At 38.8% G+C, this 11,956-nt stretch overlaps 1 protein-coding gene across 1 annotated transcript; it reads left to right on the forward strand.

The window, feature by feature from the left end:
• Nucleotides 1-535: 535 nt before the first annotated feature.
• LOC138019631 (NEDD8) lies at nucleotides 536-7,048 on the forward strand. Its single transcript, XM_068866484.1, has 6 exons — nucleotides 536-674; nucleotides 773-790; nucleotides 3,744-3,773; nucleotides 5,569-5,627; nucleotides 6,559-6,582; nucleotides 6,774-7,048. The coding sequence occupies exons 1-6, from the start codon at nucleotides 657-659 to the stop codon at nucleotides 6,859-6,861; spliced, it is 237 nt and encodes a 78-aa protein (XP_068722585.1). The 5' UTR covers nucleotides 536-656; the 3' UTR covers nucleotides 6,862-7,048.
• Nucleotides 7,049-11,956: the final 4,908 nt, after the last annotated feature.

An 11,956-nucleotide genomic window follows, 5' to 3' on the forward strand; every position in this document is an offset into this window, starting at 1 on the left:
GTATTGTTTCGATGGATTTCATTACTGTGCCGCAAACAAATCCACGATCCCGACGGAATCCCTCCAGCCCTTGGCAATGTTTTGTCAGCTCGTCTGAGCCAAGCCGAATGACTGCAATTTTCTTTTTCTTTACGAGTTTTTCCTTCGTTTAAACACCGCTTGCCGTCAGCTTCCGGTGTCACGCATCGCATGATTGATAATAACAAATAAAAATATACTACGCTGTCAGCTCGCAGCATGACGCCGTTTTTGAAGACGTATAACTTTTTTGGTAAAGCTCAAAACGAAATGGTAAATCAACAGAATACCGGTAATTTAATAAACTTTGTGTCTGGAAAGTCTTAAGTTTTCCTTTTACCTTTTCTTTTTTCCTTTTACAGATTTCTATGAACGTTTCAGTTTTGTTTCGTAGATTTTGCGTTACACCGGTTGTTTCCAATGTTTTTCTTTAAAATTTTGCGCGGGAAATTGGCGCGCGGCTGGCAAAAAAATATCCATTTGGGCATGCGCAGACGTTTGACCGCTGTGTTACCATCGACCATCTAATTCCTCTGAAAGGAAATACTGAGCCAGCGATCAACAAGTGCTACATCTTTTCAAAAAATTACTGATATTACTATTTTCTGGCTGGGAAAAAAAACTGTTTCAATTCAGAAATGCTCATTAAAGTCAAGGTAATACGCATAGTTTATCAAAGGTTAAAAGAATTTATTTCCTCTTTTTGACACTGACACTTTTTCCCTTTTGCCTCGTTGCCATCCATCTTGCAAAGACCTTGACAGGAAAAGAGGTAAGTGATTTGTCCTCTAATTAAGTTATAAAATTTGCCAACGCTTAGTACGTTAGACTTGAGACAAAAACTTAAAACGTCGAGGGGTCGTTCATATGTTTTCATCGTAGTCGATTTAAAAAGATTCGAAACTTCTCTATCTGAGAGCAATTCGATTCTTCACCCAGAACATCCATTTGTTGCAGTTACTTGTGTTAATAACTGGTGTATATGTATATAATAAACTTGGTATTTCACGTTCAGATGTATGTATCCTTGTACAATTGCGGAAAATACATCTGTCACGCAAGCTACTTTGTTGAAATATTATTCAAGCCAATATTGATATTATATACAGAAACACTTCACCTAAAAGAAACATTGCACGCACTTTTTATTTTGCCGTTACTTCTGGTATAGGGAAGATGTCGCTGACGTCACCTATTGTCATTAATGTGCCAACCAGAACCTCATTGACTGTCGAAACAAAGGGTCTTTTGTTCCTGTGGTTGGCACATTTGAATAACAAAAGCTATTATTGTTTGTAAATAGATATCTTCCCTATTAATAATGACAGTTGTTATGAACATGAGAACGCCACTGGTCATGTGTTTATTGCTGATTAGCATACTACATAGTAATACACGGCAATGGTGAATTCCCCTCCAACTGCCTTCGCTCTCAACCATTCTTGCGATAAGTATTAAAGCATCAGTAATTTGTGATTATCTATTACTTTCCTGTACCATTTGGGTTTTCCCAGTATGTGTCCATAAAGAATTGGGAAATGCTACCCCAGAGAAAGAAAATAACAAGAAAAATGAAATTGATAAATTAATATGAGATATATCGTGCTTTCTGGCTGGTGCTGTCACATGCCTTGAGCAGTCTTTATCAGGAGGGTAGTCTACGCTTGGATTGCAAGTAGTAGTTTCACGATTTAAGTTCCAATAAGTGCAGGATCCCATGTCGAAATGCCTGCACTCTATCACACATTTGCCAACGAGCTCAGCTAAGTGAGTATCGAGTTACAATAGTTTTGTAATGTGGGTAAATTGATTTGGGCTGTCGGTGCTAAAATTGCTACTCAAACCAATATGACAGGAATACAGACTTCTGCCAGTGTGTGATTTGTTTTTCTCCTTTTTAAAACTGACTGTTTTTTTAGGGTTATTAAAAAAAAGAGCGGTTTTATTGTATTCAGACTACTTTTGCTTGCAGACAACTAATTGATAAGCATATTTGTTACACATATCCACTAATAGGAAGTGGAAAGTATGAGCTATTTGTATATGTGGGTGTGAAAGAACTTGAGCCAACATTAAAAAGAAGATGTACAGACTTGAACACTTGTAATGGTTGAAGCTCGCAGTTGTCATTGACGGTTTACAGTTCACAGTATACAAATTGCATTGCTTTTGTTTACGTTGATACGATTTATGGTTCCCAAAATGAGGAAAGAAAATAAAAAAGGAGTATCGTAAATACAAGGAAAAAGGAAAACGACATGACAATAATTATATCTACCTATGTCTGTTTTCTTTCATTGTAGAAAAATAAAGTTTAACCTTAATGTTAATCTAAACCTTTAAAAGGCTGTAAGACCTAAGTTACTTTACTAATGGAATTAGCATTTTAAATCAATCTCTACCTGTATGCGGACAATACTACAGTTTTCTGTATTGGATCCACCATCGATGAAGCATATAACCTACTAAATAACGCACTGAATAAGCTTAACAAATGGTGTATGACTAACTAATTAACACCGCACTCTTCAAAATGTGCCGGAAGTGATGTTGTTCCACCAAGGATCCTTCACTGGTCCATTCCCTTTGATCACCATTGGGAATGTCAACGTTGCGTGGATCTATGTTACAAGACTGCTGGGCATTACTATCGACAGGAAGCTTACTTGGGCGAATCATCTTAAGGAACTAAGGAACAACTTTGTCAAGAAATTGAACTTTTTGAAAAAGTGTTCTTTTCTTAAGAGAAAATCACTTCTTGACCTAGCTATACTTTAAGGTGATTCTCCCTTCAGTGACATACAGCATCGCTATCTGGGGAAACTGTAACAACCTGGATTATATCAAATCCCTGGAAGCCCTGCACTGTCGTGCCGGAAGGCTAATTTTTAATTTGCCGCAAGACACACCACCAGTACAAGTTACGGAACTCACACAATGGGACTTGATTTATGATGTGTATAAATGAAGTCTTGTCAAACTAATCTATAACATAGCCAGCGATAATATGCCCGCAATGATTTCGGATTTAGTTGTATGGCGTAATAGTCCATATAACCTAAGAGGACATAATAAGACCGTCATTCCACAATTTTCCACTTATTTCATGAAAAATTATGTTTGTTACAGAGGAGCTGTACTGTGGAACTGTGTTTCAGAATATTTTAATGATTCTTGTAATTTTAAACAATTTTATTCAAAGGCAAAATCTAGTCCGATGTTTAGGGAAATCAGATTTGCGATAGAGTAAATTAATTGCCTATGTTTCATTCATTTTTCAGTAGGTAATTAGATAATTTAATTAATTAATTGGATACACGACCCCTCAAGCATGTAGTGCTTAAAAGCTAATTGTGTTTTTAAATAAAGGATTTTACTTTTACTTAATAGTGCAAAAAACCCCTTGAGACCATGCATTGAGAGATGTTTGCACCTGGAATAGACCAATTTCGATATATTAAAATTCAGTCGAAAACAAAAGGCATCATCTCGAGGCTCTGGGGAATAAACTCATACAAATCCTTATATTTATTCCCCAGAGCCTCGAGATGATGTCTTTTGTTTAGGATTGAATTTTAATATATCGAAATTGGTCTATTTACACAATCGGAGTAACAGTATACTTGTTTTCTTTGTCCTGATTGTTCACATCTTTTCATTGTAAGTGCAGTTCCATGTAATGCTGCACTTCACAATACAGGTAACTTTTTTTTTTAAATTTCTAGATAGAAATTGACATTGAACCTTCAGATAAGGTTAGTAATGTTATTAATTTTAAATTTTATTTGTGGTATATAGAAAATAGTTAAGCCATTGACTCCTCGGAGTTCGACGTAATAGATTTTACACTGTCGTGAAGTGACACTGTTGTGAAGTCTATTTAATTCTTTGTTCACCCTGTCCAATTTGGCCGTGCCACTGGATGCGATGAATTTGGTGCATGTAAAAGAGAAACAGTGGCATCAACCACAATGTGCAAAGGAGTTCCCAAAGGTTTTTCTTGGGTTGGTCTGAAGATGATATAGAATTATATCGAAATATTACAAGTATACATCGACGATTCCTTGCATTTGTTGCCTGTCTTATAGACACAATGCAATTACTCGGTATCACCTTTATTCTAGTACAGAAGGACACTCTCCTTAGTTAGCAGTCCATGTGGTGGTAGGTTCTGTGTTCCATGCAAACTCTCTTTGTTGTGCCTATTTGCTTCATCAGCATCGATCTTCAAATAGCGTAATGCCTGTGCATGCCTGCAACCAAGAAGCACTAGCAGTATAGATAGATAAAGATAGATAAATCGTTTATTAAAAGAACAACTCGCAGACGTGAGACTGAATTACGTGTACAATATAAAACATAAGATAATAAACTAATATACAATAATCTAAATATAAAAATATGCATAAAGCTAATAAACCATTCATTCATTCACAATACAAGGATAGATTAAGCTTCTTCCTTCTAAAACCAAGTTAATTCAGTATAGTATCTATCAGCATAGCTAAAAATGAAAGAATTTCTGGTACGATTGGTCTTAAGGTTTGGTAACTGAAAACACCTTTTCTTTCTCAACCTACTACTATAGGAGTTGGCCTTCGGTGGTAGTAAGTTCATTAACTTATGAGAGTTATTATTTACAATGCTATCAAAAAGTTTACTGCATAAACTATACCTTCGATTTACTAGGGAAGGAAGATCAGCCTTAACAATTGCATCAGTGTATGAAAGGTCTGGGTAAATGATATGCATAGCTCGTTTTTGTATTCGTTCTATTTCGTCACATAAGTATTTCGTTAAGCTACAATGAAAGACTTGACATGCGTATTCAAGCACTGATCTTATACACGAGCAATAAAAACCTATCAAGTCTTTAGCATTTACATCTGCTCGTTTTAGCTGTCTGAGAAGATAAAGACGCTTGGCAGCTTTACTAGTGATAAGATCTATGTGATCGTTCCATTTAAGATCGTTCCTGAAGGTAACGCCCAAGATCTTGGCTGTTGATACTCTTTCCAAACTTTGACCAGCTACTTCTACCGGATCAAGAGCTGGAAAATGTTTATCTCGTCCGAATCCTCGAAAGTGGAACTTTCGGAAGTAGCAAGGCTAGTAAACCACTAGGCATGGTGCTAGGTGCAGGTTGATGCTGAGTCTATCTGTGCTTTTATGACCTTAGTCTCCTCCCCATGCATGAGGTCAAGTGCGTCAAGAATTGTTACCTGTGTCATTCCCTCATAGTCCACTGCAAAAGCTTCCTCTCCAGTGTTGTCATCATCAACAAAATTTGATTGTTGCTGCCCCAGTCAATTCTTCTCCAACTCAAGAGTTTTTGTCAAGAATTAACATTTATAACTAGGTATTGTGGATCTTTTTCAGAGTAGATGGGAAGTTTCATTATTATCAAAATATTTAGAAGTAAATTTTAGGGAGATCATCTTAACATGTTTTTTTTTTACTGTAGGCCTAAGAAGAAATAATTTATTAAATTTTACTTTGTAACTATGGCCTGTACTATTGCATAGTGTATTGAGGGTATTTTTCATACAGGTTGAAAGAATCAAGGAGCGCGTTGAGGAGAAGGAAGGAATCCCACCACCCCAACAAAGGTCTGCATAGCATTAGATTCATCAGTGATTTACAAAGTGACACAATTTTGTTTTAATTAATGTGTAGAATGAATATTTTAGCAAATGCCTTGATTTATACAAAGTATGATCACTAAGGTCGTGGATCCTGTAATGCACCAGAATAACCAGGAGAACAACACAGAGCCTGTGGCCTGGCAATCTCAAGTCTGGAAGTAGTTACCAGTCTGCTCCTCTTGTTAATCTTGTGGGTGCCTACAATCTCGGACAAAACCTGTTGAGACAAAGCGACATTTCTGGTACTCCAACAATTTATCCAAATGTTCCGCTAAAAAGCTGCCCTTTCCCCTCCCCCCCCCCCCCCCCCCAAACTCATTGTTGATTTATCTTGGTCGGAAATATACTGTAGAATGTATGACAATACTCAGCATTATTGACTGAGGGAGAAGGGGAGTGCAAAGGGGAGAGAAACTAGGGTGGTGTAAAAATGAAGATGAATTGTGTCATTGTCTCGACTCTCAACAGTTTTGTTTAAGATTGTAGCTTGTGGTGCTTTGTGGATAATAAGACATATATTTCATTTTCTTTTTTCTTCAATAGACTAATATCTGGTTTTGTGTGCTCTAACACTCTCTTGGTCTGAATAGTGAAGTCTTATGCCATTTTTGCCACTTTTCTGGTTCATGTTGGAATTCCTCTCATTTACCTAAAACTTATACCGGTACTTCTTATCATAAGTATTTTATCATGCTTACAGTATATAGTGTAAATGTATAATCTTTTCCTCTGTGTGGGCAAAGTTTCTGTGAGTTAACTGATTGTCAATGACCAATTGGAGATCATCCATTGATTTGGATGTTTACGTATAAGAATAGGCCTGCCATCATCATGTCAAATTACCTCCTTGTTACTATCTCAATTTTTGATAATTTTTTGTTCTTGTTGGTTTCAGGTTGATTTTCAGTGGAAAGCAAATGTATGTATAATTTTGGTTGGGACTCTAACTAATGACCTGATGCCATTGCAACTGACTGCCCGAGTTTCTTCCAACTGTGTTGATTATTCTAATTTCTTGCTTACACTGTAGAGTCATTACAACTGCCATTCAAAATATACTGGTATGTCTATCAATCATTTGTTACTTTTGTTGTTGCTTTTTTTCCCAAGGAATGATGACAAAACTGCTCAAGACTACAAGATTCAAGGTGGATCTGTTCTTCATCTCGTTCTGGCCCTGAGAGGGGGCATGTTGTAAAAAAATATCAATCGTCTTGGCATCTCTCTGATGAAATAATATTATTATTTTGTACTTTTTGGCTTAGTGAAAAAAAATGTTGGTAGACTTCAGTTTAAATGCTGAAACTTAGACAATCATTTTTTTTGTGTGTTTATTGTGAAACCTCTTTAAGTAATTTCCAAATGAAACTTGTTGTGCTCATTGACCAGATTGACTTTACATGCATGGACATATTATATAGTGAACTTCTGAGTAGCTACTGCACAGTTAGTACTGTACGGGCAACTGTAAGCATTTACCCACCCAATCATGATATCGAGCAAAACACTTTTCAACTTTGAGGAAAAAAGAAGATGATGATTTTATCATAGTGACACTGTGTGGAAGATGCACGTTCTTCCAATTGTATATTTGATGCAACTGCTGTTGCGCATTAGCGCTGAAAATGTCGTTCACAACAGTAGGGAGCTAATAAGCACGCCACGTTTTTGAGCCAACTATAACAACCGGAAGTGAACATTTCACATGCCAGGACTGTGGTGTCTCCCAGATTTGTGTACTAATCGTCTTTGGAGAAAACATACTTAGCAATGTAAATGTGGCGGTGTGAAGACGAGTTAAAAGGTTGAAACAGCGCACTTCCGGTTTCCATCTGCATCTCAAAAAAGTGCATGCTCAAGCTCCCAATGTCTGCCAAATGTACCGGTATACTATAATTAAGACCGGTTTCCACGAACAGCTTAGTTGGAGTCAAAGTCGTAATCGGAAGTTTTGAGTGTTACGATCGAGCGAAAATCAAACAACGGAGTCGTAAACAATTCTCCCGATTCCCCGTGCGACTCTTTCCCAAACGATAAATGAAAAGCAGAAGCGGAAGAACTATATATCTAATCGAAGGTCAGTTGTCCACCAAAGTCCAAATTTTCGCACCAAGAGATAACATGGGGGACCTAGAAAACTAACTTCTGCTCTGTTCAATTCTGACCCCAATTGTTTGTAGGCCTGATAACTTTATCCAGCGGGTGGGTCCTTTTCTGGGTATACGTTAAATGTTGGCCAAGGTGTTTATGCATGGCTTAGATGTGCTGAGAGTGTGGACATTCACAGTTGCATGAGCAAATTAATATGAAATCGTTGCACACATTGAAACTGTCGGATTGTGGCTTATCCACTGAAGAATGAAAACCTTAAAGGAGTACCCTCACCGTCTTAGCTTAATGCACCTTCACACCCAGAGCACGGTCTTCAAGACCTGGCTCAAGAATAACCCCGCATTTTTAGAGTACGTTGCCTGGTTACACAGCTGTGTTTCGAAACCGTGATGGTATCCACGGCGGTGGCGTTGGAGCTTATATCAGTGACTCCATAAATTTCAAGCGTAGAATGGACATAGAGCATTATGGATAGAAGTACCAGGGCGTAATAAACACAGCAGGGCGTCATCTACAGATTCTAGCGCATTCAAAACCCTTGAATTGGATACATTGTTTCGAAACCCTTCTGGGCCACCTCGCTGTATCCTGGGATGGACTGCTTTTGCTAACCGGAAACACCAACGTCGCGACATCCTGACGGTAAAGTACCAATCGATTTTAGACGTTCTTGGACTTCATCAGCATGTCACGAAACCAACTCATGTCACACAACGGTCTAAATGATTCACCGATTACATTATCACAAACCACCCACATTGCATAGCAGCTGCTGACCTCATACCTGCAGCAGCTGTGAGCGATCACGACGCTATATTTGCGTGCGTGAATGTGCGTGTTCCGCGCTTTCAGCCGCGATACAAATGGATCAGACTGGAGGAAAACCTAAATTCTTTAGAATTTCTTGAGGATTGTGGTGGTCTGCTGTTATCTGTAGCATACTGACTAAAATCACGAGACGACATGGTAGAAGGGTTAAACACTCTGTTTTGTGAATGCATTAACAGGCATGCGCCTGTTAATAAGTCAAACTAACTCGCCCCCTGCACCGTGGATGAATGCGAATGAGATACGGGAACTGCAGGCAGAAAGGAAAAGGCTGTGATTTGAGGCTCACCAAACCAACAGTGATGATTCATAGAGGGCTTTTCGAGCGATGCACAACAAGATCAAATTTGTTATAAACAAGGCAAAACGGAGTTTTACTAACATATGCGCTTTCTTCTAGAAGGCCGAAAGAGGTGTGGAGAGTAGTTCACCGTAGGCAGACGGTTTAAAAATCTATAAAATGGGATCGGAAGACTTTCCTTTTCGTGGAATGACAAAATTACCCAGAATTCTTTTGGGACATGAAGGAGGCAACTTGAGAAGCACGAGATTGGCCCTCATCAAGAGAAAATGAGGGGACAGAGAGGGAGGCTCAGGGCGTTGGCCGGGATATGTCATGTCCACGAAAGTTATTTTTAGACGAGCCGAAGTATTTGTTCTAGCGGAAGTCTGTCTTCCGAGACGTCCGCATGTAGTCTTGCCTCGCTCTCAGGTTCTTAGTGAAAAGAGAAAATGGCGGCGCACGTGGAAGGCTGATGAATATATATTTTTTTCAAACATCAGACTAAGGTTGGCCTGCATGCGGACGTCTCGGAAGACAGACTTCCGCTAGAACAAAGACTACCGCTCGTCTAAAAATAACTTTCGTGGACATGACATATCCCAAGGGCTGGACCGGGAGCCTCTCTCTCTGTCCCCTCATTTTCTCTTGCCCTCATCAAATGGCTGAAGCGCCGGGCTGAAGCGCGGCCGGAGGAAAAAGTGAGAAGAAAATTTCTAGTCAGATACTTAAGAGCAAAGTAGTGTTTTTTTGCTGTTATCCTTGTAGCAAAAACTGGCCTTTCGTGATTTCCTGTCAAAGGAACGGTATGATGCGGTAGAAATCGAGACTCATCGTCGAGATTTCAGACTGTGATAGCTGTCGTACTTGTCTGTCGGTACTATGAACACACTATCATGATGTTTTGACTAAAGTTTTACAAGAAGCAAATCTGGAAAGTAGTATCGGTATTTTGCACGCATATATGTGTGCTTAGTACTTAAAGACCCTTAAAGGGTCTCCTAAGATTCAGCCTGTCGCACTTGGAAACTGATTAACAATTTTCTTTTAGCGTTAACCGCTTGAACTGCAGCTTCAATTTGTAGTTCAAAACACCAATTTCCTTGACTCCTTGGTCAATCCCCGACGAGTTGAGGTTTCGAAAGGTTGATGCAAACTGAATCGTCTGCTACTATTTTTGTTGTAAGCGACCACTTCATGGCCGGTTTATCATCGCCTTGTTTAAAAATGCATCCTGTAATTTCATGCCGAACTGTCACATAAGTCATAGTGATGAGACTGAGTCTGTTAATGACAGCCAAGCGCACAAAAGATGCCCGTGTTACACGCGCGCCGTGAAGTCACTGTCCCCAGTATAGTAAATTCCTGGCAAAAGTGACCTCCTAAATAAAATCATTTGCCAGCGTAACCGCAAAGTTTACTCTTTAAGGTGGCTCACACTGGGATGTCTTTTTAGAAGAATGCAACACTGCTTCACGTAACCACACGAAACACCAATTATTGCTTAACAGTCTTTATTTTGATGTGAATAGGTGGCCATAGCAACAGGAAAGTTATTGCTATTGTTATTGTTATTGTTATTGTTATTGTTATTATCATTATTAGTGGTAGTAGTAGTAGTAGTAGTAGTAGTAGTAGTAGTAGTAGTCATTTACGTCACATACGTTAAACACAGCAAATACGTTGAGAACAGACGAAAAGTTGTCGTTTATACGTGAAAAGTGTTAGTAGTGTGAAATAACTAATTCGTTTTAAATATGTCAAGTACGCTATACCAAGTAAACATTGCAGGTAGTTATTGAAAGTCATGTCCATTGCTTGTCATCAAGAGATCTGAGATTACGGGATTAGTTATCAGGCGCACTGAAAATACTTTGTTTCGTTTCCAGCATCTACAAGTGTGCAACTAACTAGCTAACTTTGCAGATATGTTGATGGAGTGTTTCCAATGTTTAGCGTATTTAGCGTGTGTGGCATGATTAAATGGCGGCCATGCCATCTACGGCAAACAGTTCATTTTTCCATATATTGCACTCTTGCGTGAGCATTTCTTAAGTCCGCGTTGTTTCTTGGTGCGTTTTCCTGGACTGATTGGTTTACATTTGGCTAATTTTGATAAGCGTCTTTTTAGACTTTTGACACCTCTCTCCTTACAAGCGTATCAGGGGCGTTATATCCTTGGTGTGTTTCTTAGTTCTGCTTAGCTCATGATTTTGTGATTGGTTCCCATAAATTTGTGAAAAGAAACCAGTCCGTTTCAAATTCACGATTTGGCAAGATGAGCAGACCTTGCTCCTAGGTAGACAGTAAAGCTATTAGAGATAAGGAAGAATGGGAAGTCATAGCAAGAATACAAAAGTTGTGTTCATGAGGGCCACTAGGGAGAATACTTTTATAGTAATAGGTGTTACCCTCTTTAAATAAAGGTTATTATCATTAAGTGCGTTTGGCGAGTTGACGACGAGGAAATCGAGAATGTGTGGATAAACGGGATGAGGATACTTCCTACTAACTACAAAATTAATACAAATTAATAAAAATCCTAAAATGAGGAAACAGATAAACCTCTGGTATGTGTTCTAATACATACATAACTTTTGCGCACCCCTTGCACCCTTTAACAAACGCAGAAAAAATGTTTGCCCAAGTTTGCCCTAGACTATGCGTCCCTAGTATATAAACGGCCATTTATGAATCTGCCTTGGAGTCTTGAAGAGTTATAAACATCTCTCTCTCGTGAGTCTCCAAAGACACGATATATGGAATTTGCTATACTTTACCAAAATGACGAAGGCGAGCATGTCGTGTTGAACCACAATCCCATGTGCCTCCGAATAGCCGTTTCTTCCTCAAAACGTAACGAAGGAATGGAAATTTCTCGATTAACGCTACAATTGTTCGAGGGGTCGTCACCTAGTGTGAAAACCAAACCCGCTGAAAGGAGTAATCCATGTTCACAGTAGGTCTACTACAGGTCGTCCCAAGGCCCGGGCTTACCGTATCACAGAGTGAGACAAATCGATAATTTCGATAGTCGATAAAAATCGATAATTGTCAATGACAATCGATATCG

Source organism: Montipora capricornis, chromosome 10 (assembly GCF_036669925.1).
Source record: "Montipora capricornis isolate CH-2021 chromosome 10, ASM3666992v2, whole genome shotgun sequence".
Lineage (NCBI taxonomy): Eukaryota > Metazoa > Cnidaria > Anthozoa > Scleractinia > Acroporidae > Montipora > Montipora capricornis.